Below are 18,918 nucleotides of genomic sequence, written 5' to 3'. Positions count from 1 at the left end.
AAAGGAGACAGAAAAAATTTTTAAAACCCTTCACAATAAAAAAAGAAAGACTCAAAATTCTCAAAAGAGTTATATGGGAATGAAAAATTTGGCTAATTATTATAACTAGCCAATAATTTATCCTTAACAAATGCAAAATCCAGATATAGACATTCCATTTTTTTGCCACAAACGCTTGATTATCCAAAAACGCCATGGAGCATAAACTAGTTTTTATCTATGCAATTATTAACAACTTCATTAACTCTCTACCTTTTTTTCTTGCATCTAAAGAATTTTATGAACCTGAAAATTCTGCTCCATTTATATAATATTTGGTTGTCTAACTTTTAAGGAAGTAATGTTTTTCTCCAAAATTTCTCTCAAACGAACTAACTTCAATTTGCATTTTAATTGAGTTGCTATCCTAACTTGTGGATTTAGCGACATTTTAAACTAAGGCTGTTTTTTTAATTTAAAAACAAATTGAGCAGGGCATATATTAAAAGGATACTCCGAATTCAATTTTTAATGCTTGAAACTTTTTCCTTCTATATTTATCATTCAAAATGTAAGTTATTAAAAAGATACACAGTCTTGTGTGATAAAATTGAGGGTGGTCAGGGTGTGAAGGGTGGTCAGGGATTTCTCACGATGTATGTATAAAAAGAAATCCGATGTTTGTTGTTGAAATAATCATCAAGATTTTTTAAACTAAATAAAAAAATAAAATGTTTTAGATTCTAATGCAAGATGATGGTCACTCTATATAGCAAATTTTTTTGATTAATCAATGACAGATGCCAAAAGACGTTTTGATGGTAAACTAAGAAAAGATGTAAAGTTGTTATTTTTGCTCTGGAAAATTGATTAGTTTTGTGAATTAACTTTCTAATATTTTTAATGGTCTCTAACTGATTCTAATTTTGTCTAAACCGTAGCGACGATTTTGATTTTTACGCTATAACTTTTTCAAAGCCCAAATCAAAACCCTTAGTCAATTTAAATACCCTTTGCTGTACTATATCTATATCAGTCTATATCAGGCTATATCAGTCGATGTAGGTACACTCCGCTGCTCCTATGGTGCAAGCTATAAAAAAAGTGTGAAAATATCAACTAAGTTTAGGAAAAGATTTTTTTGAATATTTTTGGCGATAACTTTTTACCGAAAGCGGAATTAAACTATGTATTTTTGGCGGTTTTAAGTATAAAGATTAGTTTATCTTTTACAAAGCATTATTTAACGTAAGCATGAGAATATAAATCTTTTGAGTTTGCTCAATGTCTACTAGTAAGATATTAACACCATAAGATAGTGAAGAGTTAATCTTTAGATATTGAAAAAAGTTAAAGTTGTTATTTTATTTATCTCTGCATTTCTTTTATGCTTAATACAACAACTGCGTCTTTTGCAGCTACTTTTTTCTTTTAAAAAAAAAGATACAATAAAAGTTATTGTATTTTCATATTCGTTTTATTTGACTTATTGTTATTATAATTTTTTAAGTACAACAATTTCGTGTTAATATTAAATTTTTTTATTTTTAGAACTTTTGTGGAGTAAAGGTCTAATCGATTATTATTTTTATTTATTTAATTAGTTAGGTGGCTTCTTCTTGAACAAAAGTTAGCAATCTTGTTGAAACGTTTGTTGCGTTTAGTTTTTTACCAAGTTTTTTCATTTTATGCGCCTCCAATATAAAATCTCTTCGTTTATCTCCGTAGTCTAAAATTGCTAGAATTGCGTTTAACTGCTCGTCGGAATGGAAACCTATCATATAGTAGAAAAAAGCATCTCTCATAAAATTCATACGTAGTTGCGCTTGAAGTTCTATTTTAGAAGGTTTTTCTGAAGAAATCTTTGGCTTTTCAAAGCAGGCATTTTTATCAGTGCATAATAAGTTTTCAGAATTATTTTTACATTTCAAGGAAGAACTATTCTTTTTATTCTCAGTTGATAGATCTTTAGCAACATATTGAGAAGTGTTCTGAGTCCGAAAACAACAAGACAAATTTTTTTCAGATTCTACGTCGCTTTTAGAACTATTTGAAGAACTAAAATTTTTATTTGCTGACTCGTCAAAATTTATCTGGCTAATATTTTTTTTGTCAACCAGAGCAATTTCACTTTTTAACTGATTAATTTTTTCGTCTTTTTCTTTAATTAAAGCCACGTTATCTCGTTTTAGTTGTTTGTTATTCTTTGATTCGTTGTGCAACTTACTGTTTAAACAAGCGTTTTGAGCACGCAAATTATTTATTTCTTCATCGCGTTTTTCAAGCAAACTATTACTGTCGGATAAAGCACGTTCTAACTCAATAATGGTAGAACGTAGTAAGTTTATATTCATTGTCTCTGTTCGTCCGTTTTTTTGATAAAGATGGTTAGACTTAGGAGTATCAGCTGGCATTTTGAACGTTAACGTTTCTTCGTTGTCGTTTTCTTCATTATCTGAAAAATCGCATGCAAACCTTTTAAAACTTGTGGTGTCGTCTTCTGTGTCAAAAACGTTTCTTAAAATTTCAGAACCAGAATCTTCTTCCGTTATATCACGAAAACCACTATCTCCGTCCTCTGCATCACTTGTGCACGAAAAACGTTTATCTTCTACATTATTTTGGCATGAATTACGTTTGTTAAAGTCTTCAAAACATGTTTTAGAAGTCTTTGCTTCTTGCATTTTATATTTTTTGTTCTCTAATGAATTATTAGGTGTAAAATCTATTTTGTTGAAATTTTCTCTATCAATAACCATTTCGTCGTTTAAAAACCGAGAAAATTCATCATAAACGTCACTAAAAGATTGTTTATGGTCTTCTTTAACTTGAGATTTGCCATCGATTGGTTGTGTCATTCTCGTCTTTAACTGAACTAAAATACAAAATAAAAATTTTAAATTTAAATAAAGTTAACATTAAGTATTTAAAGAATAACAGGTTAGAATAATAATAATAAAAAAAAAATAAAACAACGCAAATAAAATAAAGTTTAAATAGAAAAAAAACTGCTTGCTTATCAATCGTTCAAAAAGATCAAATAAAGCGATCTCTCTGATAATTACCTTACATTTCGTCAGTACAAGCTTTTCGAGAATCGACGCTTATTCCGAACATTTTTAAAAAACCTTGAGCATTAGAACTTTATGATGTTCTTATTATTTGTAACTAGCATGAAATACTTTTGTTTTAATTTCTTTAAAAACTTTTTTATAATTAGTAGTCTTTAAAAACTTTTTTATAATTAGTAGTTATAATAATAGTTATAGTAATAAAAATAATAATAATAAATATTTTTAATAACTGTAAAGATAAGTAGTATTAATAACATCGTTCGAATTATCCTTAAATAAATTCTCTTAAATTTAACAATTGCTAAGCATTTAGCTGCTTTTTTGCCTGTTTGAAATTATTAAAAAAATTCAAAGAATGGCTATAAATATACCGGGACCATTTTACTCTATAATATAAAAGTACTGCAATCAGTTTTTGTTATTCGATTGTAGTGAATGAACACGCAAAACTAATTTGACTGGTAAAAAGACAAAGTCAATTTTTCTTTATTCTTGAGGTCAATATATATGAATAATGTTTATGGACTAATTTATTTTTTGGTAAAGTTACCAATAGGTATAAGGCATAGTTTGACTATAAAACAGAAAGAGTTTATTGTGCTGTTAGCTGTTTATTCAGCTGTTTATTCTCATTTACCTTAAAAGCTTTCAGATTTAAACAACTTTGCCTTTCACTCGCCCAGTTTTCGAAATGAAATGAATTTTTACTGATTACTTTACGGTAATCACGTTGTTCATGGAAATTAATTTACGCTTTCAGATTTATTTGTGACTAGGCTTGGCATTAAAAACATAATTGACTAAAAGTCTCCTACATCTTATCAATACTTTTAAGGTGGTTCTTACGTGGTTTTTATTTAACAAAAGGAAAAAATGAGAAAAATTAAATTGATGTAAAAAAGTACTGGGAATTACTATAAAAAACTTCGATGACAGCTTAAAAAACATTTATATTATACTCATTACTTTGATGAACTTTAATAAATTAAAATTTTGTTTAATTTTTTATTTCAATTTTTGTTTCGAATTAAAAAAATATAATCATCATTCAATTTTTTTTTTTTCTTTTGTACAACAACCACATACAAGTTAGGTATGACAACACCAATCATGTTTTAGGTATGGCATCACCAATCAGCATACAAGTTAAGTATGACGTGCAATGTCATAGCAACACCAATCACGTTTTGGCATCAACAAGGGAAAAAAGCGTAAAAACTAAGAACTAAAAAGATAACACAACATCAAAAATTTTTTATGGTTTAAATAATTCAGATATTCTTCATATAATCCAAAAAAAATGTTTAAATAATCAAGATGGAGGTTTATAAAAAATTGTTTTTCATATCTCGGAGAACATTTTTTAAACCAAAAACATGGAAAATCGCATTTGTTATGCAGATCTCTAAACTCGCTTTCAGTATACAAGTAAATATTGATTCTATGCATTGACGTTGAAAAATAATTCTATTTGAATTGCAATTGTTTGCTTTTTTTTTTTTATATCGGCACCTTATTTTAGCTAACATATTATCGTTACAAAAACAATTTAAGGATTTAAAAATATAGCTACTATTAATTAGTCTTAAATTTTTTAATAAAACATGATTAAACGGAAAAAAACACATACTGAAACTTTTTAGCCCCTGTGTAATAAGTCCCTATGTAATAAGATAACTAATATAATATATAACAGGCTGAACTTGCACAATTGAATAAAGAGAGAAAGGAGGCAAATGAAGACTTACAACGCAATAATAACCTAGACCAGCCCTTTCGATTTGTCATTAGAAGCGGAAAATTGTTGTGTATTGACATCACTGCAACAAAAGACATTGACAACCTCAAAGTTCATCCATTTGTCAAAGAAAGCATTGCCAAGCAGGCCCGGAGGGGCCAATACCAGCCAACCTTAAAAATCTCATCAAAAGTTACATAATGAACAACTACCTATTTATTTGAAGCAAAATATTAAGACTAACGACAAACCAATTAATTTTTATTACACCAATGCTACCTCATTTAACTCTAATAAATTATCCGAGCTGTCCGCACTTGCTATGACAAACAAAATAGATGTTATCGCAATTACAGAGACTTGGTTCAAATTGGATACAATTAAAAACATTGATGGATATTACCTATATCACGCAGATAGCGATAGAATTGGAGGAGGAGTTGCCATTTACGTAAATAAAAATCTTCCGAATATAGAAGTTGTTAATCCGCATCTTAACAATACAGAAACTGAACAAGTCTGGTTAGGGTGTCCCATTCCCGCAAAATTTTCGAATTACCACTCCAACTTTTAAATTGAGTTTTAGACTAAGATAAAAATAATATTTACAATGTATTTTGAAAAAATATTAAAATTTAAGGGTCCCCCACTTAAAAAAAGTTAAAAAAAACCCTTTTTTACCGTCTTTTTTGAGTATTTTTGTTTAAATTGTTAACAAATATATTCCGTAACAACTTCAACTTTTCACACAATAATATTTACTATCTTATTTATACTGTATAAAAAATTCGACTTAAAAAAATTTAATTTAAGGGTCCCCCCCCCCCCCCAATTAAATAGTAAAGTTGTTTTACGCATTTTAACTTCTGCTATTGTAAGAATAAAACAATTAGCATTGTTTAAAAATAAATCAAATATTCATTAAATTTTCTTTTCGTCCTTGAAGAGAAGCTTGTTTGCGATGACCCTCCACTATTTGAAGTAGCAGTTGAAGCTGCGCGGGGTCTTTTACTATTTTTATTTTTAAAGTCTTGCATAAGTTTTACACCTCTCTCGGCGCAGTCATTCACAACTTGACAATACTTAACAACACTTTTTACATAGTTGTAGTCTTTCATCTTCACTCAGTGCTCGACAGGAAGTTGCATCCAATCTACCTGGTTTGCAGTCATCTTGATTAGATTAAATAGTAGCCAGGAAAGAGGATCAATTAAAGAGGCAAAAGAAGGTATATTGTTGCCATCGACTTTCGGAAAAGACGGTTTTCCAGACTTTATTTCTTCCCTTCTTTGGGTGTCATACAACTTCAATGCCATATCAGATCTTTCAATAGGCGAAATTTCATTATCAAACATCGCGAAGATAACTAACTCTTCAGTTAAATACCAAAGGTGCCTGTTGCTAGACTGAATAGCTGCATCAGAAGTGATTTTGTCTGTATCACGGTACCACTGCATATCGGCGATGTATTGACGATCAACTTTTGGTGCAATAACTGAGATGCGACTTTGTAAAAAAGCCTTTGCGTGAAACAGAGCAATAAAATTAGCCATTCTTTTCAATTTATGACGTTGATCCAGGTCGAGCGATGTAATCCGTTGATCCAGCATGACAAGTTTCAAGATGTACAGCTCATTGTGCATAAATCTTGCACGATGATGCGCACCCGGTTTTTTGAAGTTAAACATTTTACCTTTTGGCAAGTCACCTTCAAGATAATGAACTGTCAGTTCAATCAATTCTTGATAATCGGCCCTCGGAAAAACATTCTCCTCAAGGCACCTACTAGCCCAGTTCAGAACAATTGTTGCCTGGCGATCAATAGGATGGTTCTCTTCCGGCCAATCAAATTTTGTTATATCTGTAGGTTCGGGAGAAATAGAATCCCAAATGTCTTGAAGCATTTTCAAAATTGGCTCGATAGGTCCGTTATGACTTCCATTAACTGCATCCCAGACGTGACGAACATGCAGTTCGTAAACATGATGGCGACAAGCTGTCCACAACAGTGCATGACCAACTTCTTTCTCAACCAGTGCTGCACATCCATTTTTCCATCCAGTGTTACTAGAAGTGGTGTCGAAAACTTGGGCAATCAAATTATCTAGCAGGTTCCATGAAGAAAAACACTTAATGAAGGCATCTTTCTGGACATGACCAGTAGAGTTAGTAATTACAGGGATTTCAAGATTTTTTTCGTTTGCATCGTTTGATGACCCATCCCAACCACTTGCCAAAATAGCAACATGCTCTTCTTTCTTTCCTACATACAAAAAATGTTTGTTTTTAAATATTATATTGTTTTTTCAATATTTGCATTTCCAAACACTGAAAACAGTAAACAAGTAATAAATTAATCATCCATTTACCAGTAAGTGACGAAAAAAGTTTTGAATCCCAGTGACCTGATGGATGAAGAGGGCGCTTCTCCTGATATTTCTCCTTTATTTGGACCCCTTGTTTTTCTCGTTCTACCATACGGTTACGGTGAACTGATGATCGCGAGATTGGAAAATGACGTAACGAAGCACCGCAAACTTTGACGACTTTTGCTTCAACAGCCATTTGATCTCTAACGCTCAGGCCTAATCGGTCAGAGACATCAGTGAATGATTTTGTTAGCGTTGTAGGATCGATGTGAATAGCAACGGTTGACAATCTGGTTTTCCGTTTTTGGTGGAAAGGAGTGTAAACTTCAACTTCTGAGCTGTTTGAGTCATCCTCACTTTGCTCAATGATTTCTTTTATTTCTTCGTTACTTAGATTTGTTTTTCTTCTCTTAGCTTTGCTGTGATCATTGACTCTGTTTTCAAGACGTTTATTGCGATCCGACTTGTTCTTATCTCGCTGCGCATGAGTTGCGTCGCAACCAATCATCGAACCAACCTAATTGGAGATAAACAATACAATACGTAAAATGAAAAATAACCAATAACCTTAAGTGAACACAGTATAGTAACATGGTTGAAATAATGCATGAAATTATCTGTGGATATTTCCGTTGGTTCCGTAAAAACTCCCAGTCCTCCTTCCAGGTTGCATGTCGAGAGAGACGTAATATATAATATGTGTCAGCGGCTGATATGTTTTTGAAATCAATGAATCACAGAGTTGATTCATTGATTTCAAAAACTGGGTTCGTCTCTTCTCGGAGCAGTTATTTCCTTTTTTCAGCACACTTTGCCATTCATTAAAAATTGCAATGAAATACTCGATGCACTTGTTATCTGGCTTAACTGGTAAGTGAGCTCTTTTCCAAAGTTCTTGCAATTCAATCAAAATAACTTTAAAAATATTCTTTGCCGACACTGTTATTTCACTACTTCCCTTGTTGATTTCTCTAAAGTAAAGGTATCTTCGGAGCAAAGCAATTTTAAGGGGAAGTTTTACACCGACACTTAAACTTTTCTCTAGTCCAAATCCAATAAAATAATCTTGATGATAATTTCGTGTGGATCTCGGTTTTTCTACTGAACGATTTTTCTTTTTTATACTAGGGTTCGGTAGTTTACGAGAACGTAGATCCATTTTTGTGGTTACCACAGAAAGAAAACAGTACTAGCAGCAGCAGAAGCACGTGACTGAGTTACTTACTAATTGGGATACCGTTTAACAAAATCTGGCGCAAATTACTTTACTGAAATTAAAAAAAGCAATTACATAAGCCTAGCAATTACAAAAACTAGTCTAATTTCATTGGAACTCTATTTTAGAAAATATTTCCTAACCTTAATTCGTATATTAAATTTATTGTAAAAACAAAAAGCTTAAAGTAAATAAAAAATTTAAAACAATAATTTTTAAATTAAAAAAATTTATACTATTGATTACTATTGGTATGTCGAAATCTTATTATTTAATAATATTAAAATAATGAAAATAATGTTAATTAAACATTAAATTTTACTTGTTAAAACAACTTAAAACAAACAACATGGAATTATTTACCATGCTGAAGAAAAAACACGAAAAGAAATTTTCCTTATTTCTTATACGTCTAGTTTAGACGCAATCATTGTTTTAGAATAATTATTGGTTCAAATAAAGACAATCAAATTTTTTTATTTCAATACAATTTTTAGATCGTTCTAAATTTAAGTAAAAAACTACTTTCTGACGTTGCCAAATTACAAAACGACTTTACTATTTAATTCGGGGGGACCCTTAAATTTATTTTTTTTAAGTCGAATTTTTTATACAGTATAAATAAGATAGTAAATTATATTGTGTGAAAAGTTGAAGTCGTTACGGAATATATTTGTTAACAAATTAAACAAAAATACTCAAAAAGACGGTAAAAAAGGTTTTTTTTAACTTTTTTTAAGTGGGGGACCCTTAAATTTTTATATTTTTTCAAAATACTTGGTAAATATTATTTTTATCTTAGTCTAAACATCAATTTAAAAGTTGGAGTGGGAATTCGAAAATTTTGCGGGAATGGGACACCCTAAAGTCTGGTGCTCAATAAAATGTAATAATTTTAAGTTAATTGTTGGTTGTATATATCGACCACCAAATCCTACAGCTGATTACTCAAAATCAATTCTAGACTCAATCAAAACTACTTTAAAACTCAAAAGTAGCAAAAAATACACGGATCTCATTGTTGTAGGAGATTTCAATTTCCCTAATATAGAATGGACAGATGGCGGTCCAATAATTCATTCGAATGAAAACTCAACTGAACATGAATTTATTTAAGTTTTAAATGATTATTCTTTATACCAAATAGTAAACTTTCCAACATTTAAACAAAGTGATTCTGTTCCTGCAGTTAACACCCTTGACCTTGTTTTAGCTTGCAATCTGAATTGCATAGACTTTCTTCAATGTGGTTCACAGTTAGGTCACTATGAAAAGGGAAGATACCATTACTCCATCACTTGGCAATATTTTACTAATTCTAGTGACAATATAGTTTTTTTTTTTTTTTTCTTTCTCTGTTTTAATATAATATAAGATTTTACAACTTCGTAATATAAAATTTCAATAAATAAAATAAGTAAAACAGATAGGGGCTCAAAGAAGATGAGGATGACAGTACGTTATCGCAATCTTTTCATAGAGCCCCTATAACAAGATTTCAAAAAAATATCGTAATATGTTAATGCGTAATAAAATTTCAATAAAATATCGTAATAAAACGCGTAATTCGCTAATAAAATTGATTAGCAACCAACAAAAGTAGAAATAAAACAAAAACAGATTTATGAGAAATTATTCAAAGTATGATTAACCAAAAACATTTCTTATATTTTAAAAATTTCTTTTTTTGTTAAAAACTTGAAGGAACTTAACGAATTTACCGTGCCTTTGAATCCTTTTTGAAAAGTATTCCATACTTTTGGACCTCGATATAGAATGCTGTACTCTGAATATTTGTTTATTATCCGAGGCAGTTTATATGTGTTGGACATATTCGCTCTAAGATTATAGTTATCATTTTTATTTATTTTAAATTTGTTATTAAAGCTTATAGGAGAGATATTGTGATTATAACGATACATGAAAATTAAATGCTGGTAGATATTAATTTCAAACACATTCATCATTTTCATATCTTTCATTAAGGGCTTAGCGTGTTCACGCCTATTTTTTGAGTAAATGATTCTGCAGGCATGTTTTTGTAGACTATAAATTTTTTTAATCTTTGCCGCTTGAGTACTTGCCCATGAAATGTTTGCATAGCTGATGAAGCTATGAATTAGCCCAAAGTAGATTAATTTAAGACTATTTTTATTGACGTAGGAGCGAACTCGATACATCAAACCTATTATTTTGGTGATTTTTGACTGGATATATATTATATGTGGAAGCCAGGATAATTTTTCATCAACAATGATTCCTAAGAATTTTATATTGGATTGCTTATTTACTAGTTTATCATTTAGAGATAGGTTAGGCAACTTGAGAGGAAGATTTTCTTCTTGTGTTTTTTTATGAAATAGTATATACTTTGTTTTCTCAGCGTTAAGTGAGAGTTTGTTTGCCTTAAACCAGTTGTTTACTTTACACAGTTCAATATTCATGTCTGCATATAATTTCTTGATATCATTGTTGGTGAGAAATAAGTTTGTGTCATCTGCAAACATGACCGAGTTCATTTTTAAAGATGCATTACAAAAGTCATTTATATATATTAGAAAAAGAAGTGGACCAAGAATCGATCCTTGCGGGACTCCACATAAGACATTTAATACTCCAGATTGGACATTATTTACATATTGTTTTCTGTTTGTAAGATAGCTTTTAATCCAATAATAACTTTTATTTATTATTCCGTAATGCCTTAATTTATCTAATAGAATGCAATGGTCCACTGTATCGAATGCTTTTGATAAATCAAGAAACACTCCTAAAGTAAATTTATTATTTTCAAAACCATTAGTTATTTGATTTACTATTTCAATGATTGCATGCTCTGTAGAGAGATTTTTTTGAAAGCCAAACTGATTTGGGTAAAAAAAATTGTTTTTAATGAAGTAATCATAGATTCTATTATAAACTACACGTTCGAAGAGTTTTGAAAATACAGAAAGTATTGATATAGGCCTGTAGTTTGTAATGTCAGAATGATCATTACATTTGTATAATGGAATTACTTTTGCCAATTTAAGTACATCCGGAAATATCCCAGAATTTAATGAGAGCTTAAGTATATGAAACAGGGGTCTATTAAGACTGTGTTTGTTTGCAATAACTATAGTATTCACAAGAGATAAGTTTTGCTTTAAAAAGGATAAATATACACAAATGATTGAATACTTGAAACAAGTCAACTGGATTGAGCTATTTTGTGATAAATCAGTCTGTGAGTGCTATGAGTTGTTTTTACATATTTATAATGAATCTTGTCGATTTTTTGTTCCTATTTTTAATAACAAAAAAAAAGAATAGCCAACCATGGCTGGATGTAAAAGTTTAAAAGGCAATAAAGATGAAACAATCTCTATTTTATTCGAATGTGCATCGGCAAAGTCAAGAATCTTGAAAGGAATTCAACAAAATTTGCGCTAATGTTAAAAAACAAATTAAAAGATCAACTCGAGTTGATCTTTTAATTTGTTCAATGAAAAAATACTAAAAATGTTAGAAAGTATTGATGATTCAAAAGCGATGGGTTTTGATGAAACTTGTCCGTTTGTTTTAAAACATTTTGTTGATCCAATTATCTATATTTTCAAATTGAGTTTTGACACTGGTTGTGTCCCTTACCATTGGTCTGTTTCAAATATATCACCTATTTATAAAAGGGGATCAAAACTTGAACCAGAAAACTATTGACCAATATCCTTGACGTCTGTGATTTGTAAAATGTTCGAAAAGTTTATTCGAGATACAATTCTGGAACATTTAGTTTTAAATAGTCTTACTTCTGAAAGACAAACTATTTTTTTCCAAACAAATCATGCAAAACAAATTTGATCGAGACAATTGACACCATTACATACAAAGCTGAAAAGAGTAAACCGTTATGCGTAATATATCTTGACTTCTCAAAAGCTTTTGATAAAGTAGAACACAAAAGGTTATTGAAAAAGATTAAACCATATGGTATAACATATGGAAAAATATATAACTGGATTAAAAGTTTCCTTACAAATAGGAAACAAAGAGTTACTATTGGTAATACATTTTCAGAATGGGTATCTGTTACCAGTGGCGTTCCTCAGGGTTCAGTTCTAGGTCCCATTTTATTTCTGCTATTCATAAACGACTGCCAGAAGTTGTGCAAAACACATTTAAAATGTATACTGACAATACAAATTAATAGCCGTAGAAGATTCCCTTGATAAACACTTAGAAATACAAACTGACCTTGACAACGATTGGCGTATGGAACTTAATTGCAAAAAATGTAAGGTGATGAGATTTGGAAATCAAAATGTTCTTTAAGGTATTATTAAACCATACACATTAAATGTAATTGGAATGAACTATGACCTCTCAAACAGTTTAATAGAGAGAGATCTAGGTATTTTTGTACAACCAGATATGAAATGGAAACATCAAACACAAGTATGTGTTAACAAAGCTTCAAATATACTTGGTTTGTTAAAACATGTCTTTGAAAGTAGAGATTGTAATATGTGGAAAATTTTGTATACAACCTATGTTCGTATGGCCACAAAAATACCTTTTCAAATCGAATACTTTGTTATAAAAAGCGGCTAGTTAGAATGGGCTTAACGACTTTGAATCTTAGAAGAAAACGAGGAGACTTGATTCACTTATACAAGATATTGAACCATTAAGAGTACATCAATCTTAATGTCAAACCAGTCTTTAAGTCAAATGTTGAATTAGATGGCCCATGTTCCTCAACTAGAGGTCACAAATATAAAATCAGGATGCAGTGTTTTACCCCTCGCGAAATAAATGACTTTCGTGCATCGGTTAGCTCAAGAATGCATTTCTTCTCAGACAGAGTGTGCCAGATTTGAAACAAACTTCCAGATATTGTTGTAGAGGCCGAGAGCTTAAACAAGTTTAAAGCAAGTCTTGATGAATGGTTTACAAACAATGAGAAAATATTGATTTAAAAAAAAAAAAAAAAAAGTACTGGGCTGCTATAGCTGAAGGTTGCTACGTGGATAAGATTCACGCAGTTTTATCACTAACTAACTAAAAATAAAAATCATTTATTCATCAAACTCTTATTAATAATCACAACATTAAGCACACACAAACTAAATTTTTTTACCGTGGCACGTTATTATACTTATTAAAAAAATAAATATCCAAACTAACATATTGATCTCTTATCTCTGACTAATATCCCTGAAAATTTATGTTATAATTTATGATTAAAAATTATAAATGTTATAATATTACTTTTTTAGTGTTTATTTAACTTATTATTTATATTTTTATTGATACAATGTTTAGTTTTGCAGTTGCATTGGAGTTTTGCTCATCGGTGGACTTAAATATAAAATAAAAATAAATGGCCAGCCAATAACTTTCCTTGGTGTTAATAGTTGTTAGTTATCGGCTAGCCTCTTTTGGCGGCTGCCACAAATGGTCCACTAAACAACCGATGAGCAAAACTACAGTGAATCGCTAAAAATTCCTATATAGGTCAACTGAAATTCCGCTTTACAATGTTTGGTGGGTACAATTGTTATTGCGATACTATTATTTTTTTTAAATTTCTTTTATCATTATTATTTTTTTATTTATATTTTTATAGTTGTTACTATAAAACAGGTAGTAGTTGTTGTTGAAGTGATTACAGAGTTTACTTCTTGGACTTAAAGTGATAAAAGAGTTTACTTGTTGGACTTGAAGTGATAAAAGAGTTTACTAGGTCCTCTAAATAAAAACTGGCGTTGCAATTCATGTTCGACTTAAGTAATATATAATTTCTTAGTTTAATACAATTAAATCTATTTTTTAATGAGGATAAGTTAAACTTTGAAGAGAAATCAAATTAAATACAATTAACAAATCAAATAAAAAAGAAAATTAAATTAAAAAGTGAGGCTTAATATATTCAGAACAAAAAGCGAATAAAACATCAGCAGAGAAAATCCAGGTTTATTTTCAGGTCTATATTTTCAATTTTATTTAACAAGGTAGTAATAAAGAATGTTGAACCTGCAACTCCATAATGTTGAAGTAAAAATAAAAAGAAGACAAAACCGAAAAGGTGACACAACAACAAAGATGTTTTATGGTTTAAATAATTCAGTTATTCTTCGTACCAAAAAATATTTAAAATAATCAAAGATAAAGAAACTACCGAATTTTATCGCTTATCTGTTCGACCTCAAACTGCACATACAAAATTGAACATTCGCAATGTTAAAGCTCATTTACATTTGATGAAGAAGATATTATTTGAAAATTTTAGTTTGAAGAAGAAGGTATCCTTTGAAACTTTAAAAAAAGACGTTTTTGTTCAAATAGAATAACGCTAATGATTATTTTGAAATAAACGTTTAAAATTAAACAACAAAATTTTTATTTTAAAGTTTGAAATAGCAAAATTTTTATTTTAAAATTTGACAACAGAGCGTTTTGTGAAAACATTTCAAATGGTGCGACTGATCACACCCAGCACCAAAAATAAATTTACATCTAAACTTTCCTAACTCTGGGCCGTTAGACAGCGTTGTTTGGGGGCCAACTCGTTTTTAAATTTTAAATTTTTGTTCTTTTTAAACATGTTTTTTAAACAAAAACTTTAATGCGTCTAAAGGTCATTTTCCACTTATCAGTTTTTCTACGGAAACGGGAAAAGAAAGTGAAAAATAATTACGAGAGCATACGTAAAATAAATTTTAGTTTTCCCAAAGCAAAACTACGCATGCTCACGTGATTATTTTCCTCCTTCCTTTTCCTGTTCCCATCGAAAAATATATGAGTGGATCCTATGCAATCAATAAAACATGTTGTTTAAGCCAACTTGTCTTGTACTCAGCAAGTTGATTTGTGGATAGAGTATAACTTAGCACAATTTTTTTATTTTAACTTTTTATTTTTCTTATTTTTAAAAATGCTTTAACATACATATTAATAGAGTTCTTTAAAACTCTAGAAACATCAAATCCTTGTTTATTTAATAACCATTATATATTTATAATAAATAATATATTTATATATTATTTATATAATATATTTATTTAAAATTTATTTAATTAGTAACCTTGATTTGTTCTCAAAAAGCAATGAAATAAAAAACTTCATCACAAATGTTTAGAAGCATAAATATCAATTTTTATAATCATGTATAAAGGCCTAGTTGGCGCATACGTTTAATATGCCCTGTTTGTATTGATTCAACCCAGCCTTATATCATGTTTAGAGCAAAAGTTTGTTCTACTAGACCTGAAATTGATACTTATACTAAAATATCTTTTGAATTAAAGCTTTCGAACTTGAAGAGCATTTTCATTGTTTTAAGAAAAATAGAAAAATCTAGTGTTGTAATCGACTTCGACTAAATCGACTAAAAGTCGACTAGTCGAAAGTCGAAAAAACGAATAGTCGATTTTATCGACTATAGACTTCCTAGTAATATACTAAAAGTCGATTTAGTTGAGTTAAAATCTTAAAATCCTTTTATCTTGCTATTTGATTTAACTTTCGAATCTTTTATTTAACAATCTTTTATTTAACAATCTTTTATTTAACAATCTTTTATTTAACAATCTTTTATTTAACAATCTTTTATTTAACAATCTTTTATTTAACAATCTTTTATTTAACAATCTTTTATTTAACAATCTTTTATTTAACAACCTTTTATTTTTGTTTGTTCGTTTAAAAACAAAAGCATGTACTATTATAATTTATTACCAGAGAAAAACTTTTCTCTAGTAATAAATTACATTTAACGATAACTCATAAAACAGGTGTTTTATTTACACTAAAAGCTTTTAAATTTAAAAAAATAAAAGCTATAAATATTTTCTTAAATACGCATTTAACATTTAAATGTCAACTCATGTCAACAAATGTCAACAACATTTAAATGTCAAACATGTCAACAAATGTCAACAACATTTAAATGTCAAACATGTCAACAAATGATTTTATTAATAAGATTATAAAAGTTTCAAAATGAAAGAAAACTTAAATGATTGATTTCTTTTAACAAGGGTTTTTGAGTTTACATTTTTTGCCAGATTTTTGAGTTAACGTTTTTTGCCAAAATACCCACAATAAGTTATGGGTATTCTGACAAAAGTGTTGGTCAGCAAACGCGAAACATCATCCTAACAGAACTTGCTAAAAAAATTTTATTATTTGTTGTTGGCAGTGTGCAAAGTGAATGACTATTTTAGGAAGTTTGACAGCTCTAATTATAAATATTACTTATTTTTTGTCGATTTTAGTCGACTTTAGAAAATATATTAGTCGATTTAATCGACAGTCGAATTATTTAATAGTCGTATTAACACTAGAAAAAACTGATTATTATGCAAAGTACTTTTTCGAATATTAATAATTTAATTATTGTAAATAAAAATGATAAACAATTTTTTTATTTATACAAACATATTTGTACCTTTTTCAATAAAGAAACCAAATGTTTAAAAAAACTCATTTTTTGAAAAATGGAAAAATAGCGTCCTTTGGAATAACGTTCTTTACTCGGTATTCGCTTCATCCATTCAAATACTAGTAAAGATACATTAAATAAACTGTCCAAAATATTTTTTGACTTTAAATTTCAAAAGAAATTAAAAATTCAAGTGAAAGTAATAATTAATCTTAAAACAAAAATATTATAAAATTTTTTTTTTTTTTAAAGAACAACTTTAAACTTAACTTGCTAATTTTTTGTTACTTGTCGTGTTACAAGACTGATATTTTATTCATAGAAGCAATTCATATACGTTTTTCACAAAATATTTCTTTTTAATACATTTACAATTCAAAACATGTTTCAAACTATATGAATTAGAAAAACCAAAAGTTTACACAAATCATCAAAGATGAAACAAAAACTTTATGAAAAATATTTATAGTGTAAAACATAAAAAAATGAAATAAATTACAAAAATTTAAAAACTTGTATGAAAGTTGTTAAAAAAGATAAAAACACACAGAAAACGCGAAAAAAATAAAAATATATTAAAATAAATGTGTAAACAATAATTTGCTACAACAGTTCTTAGTTAATGGGGAAATGATTTATAATAGAGAAGTTGTAATTAAAAAGCACAACAATTTTTTTCCTTGATATTGCCCTAAGGTTGGCTAATAAAAAGCGATATACTCAACAAATTTCGAATTTAATATGAAATCAACCAATTCACCTATTCAAGAAAAAATAAATAAAACACTGATTTCCATGAAAAATACAAAATAAACTCAAAACGCACTTGGCAACTAATGAACGAAATTACTAGTAACACTCATTTTTTATCAAATTTGTTAAATATTACATGTGGAGTTCCCCAAGGATCTATATTAGGTCCTCTTCTTTTATATTAATGATCTAATCAAAATCTCGGATTAAATAAAAATTATTTGCTGATGACACTAATTTATTTATGTCACACAAAAGCATTCCTACTCTACTTCATTAAGTGAACATCGAGTTAATCAAAATATCTGACTGGTTTAAGACTAACAAATTATGTCCTTAACATTGATAAAACTAAATGGATTCTTTTCCATCCTCTTATCAAAAAATATAAATTGCCAATTAACATGCCTCAACTTGTTAATGACAATATACAAATTAAAAAAGTAACCAACTTTCTAGGTGTTTGTATAGATGAAAATCTTACTTGGAAAAATCACATTAAAAACTTATCAAGTAAAATTTCAAAAAGTATAGGAATATTGTACAAAGCAAGAAATGTTTTCAATGAACGTACTTTGGTACAAATATATCTCTCATTTATATATTTCCACATAAACTATGCAAACATTGCTTGGGGTAGTACAAATAAAAATAAACTTAAACCTCTTTATTGTCAAAATTTAGCACGTCTTATATATTTTAAAGACCGTTATACTCATTCCAAGCCTCTATTGTTTGAAATGAAAGTTTTTAATATATATGAGCTTAATATGTTTAATATTTTTTGTTTAATGTTTAAATGTAAAACCAATTTATCCCCAATTTCTTTCAATATTTATGTTCATCAAAAGATAAAAGTGAATACATTTTACGCAATGATAATTTTATTAAGCTGCCCGATTTTCAAACAAATCTTTTTAAATTTTGTATTGATTATAGCGGACCATTCTTATGGAAGAAAATTGTTTTAAAAAATTTTAGTGAGGATTTTAGTCATCAAAGTAACTACTTTTCTTTTAAACGAAAGCTTAAAGAACTCATTTTTACATTCAAAGATTTAACAATATACTTCTGATACTTTTTAGTGATCTTCCTTTTTACCCTCTATTCAAACATGAATGTATAAAAATTATACATGTATCATTAACAACTGTAATCTACATATATGATAAATATAATGCATCTTGTATTTACAACGGAATATTTTAAATATTTTATAAACTTTAACACGAACATTTCTTAGCGGTGCTCGACGACAAGACCGTATGGTCTTCTACGAGTCCCCGCGTTTTTTTATTTTTTAATAACGATCAATATATATATATATATATATATATATATATATATATATATATATATATATA

At 28.8% G+C, this 18,918-nt stretch overlaps 1 protein-coding gene across 2 annotated transcripts; it reads right to left on the bottom strand.

The window, feature by feature from the left end:
* Positions 1-1,387: 1,387 nt before the first annotated feature.
* LOC100209858 (uncharacterized) lies at positions 1,388-17,076 on the bottom strand. Of its 2 annotated transcripts, none has more exons than XM_065795282.1 (2): positions 16,808-17,076; positions 1,388-2,854 (listed from the first exon to the last, which is right to left on the bottom strand). In XM_065795282.1, exon 2 carries the CDS (start codon positions 2,835-2,837, stop codon positions 1,584-1,586), a length of 1,254 nt encoding a protein of 417 aa, XP_065651354.1. In that variant the 5' UTR covers positions 2,838-2,854; positions 16,808-17,076; the 3' UTR covers positions 1,388-1,583. The 2 variants fall into 2 exon arrangements, with proteins under 2 accessions (XP_065651354.1, XP_065651355.1); XM_065795283.1 differs by lacking the exon at positions 16,808-17,076 and adding an exon at positions 3,045-3,144.
* Positions 17,077-18,918: the final 1,842 nt, after the last annotated feature.

Source organism: Hydra vulgaris, chromosome 04 (assembly GCF_038396675.1).
Source record: "Hydra vulgaris chromosome 04, alternate assembly HydraT2T_AEP".
Lineage (NCBI taxonomy): Eukaryota > Metazoa > Cnidaria > Hydrozoa > Anthoathecata > Hydridae > Hydra > Hydra vulgaris.
The sequence above is the reverse complement of the archived record's forward strand: the minus strand, read 5'-3'. Positions and strand labels throughout refer to the sequence as shown.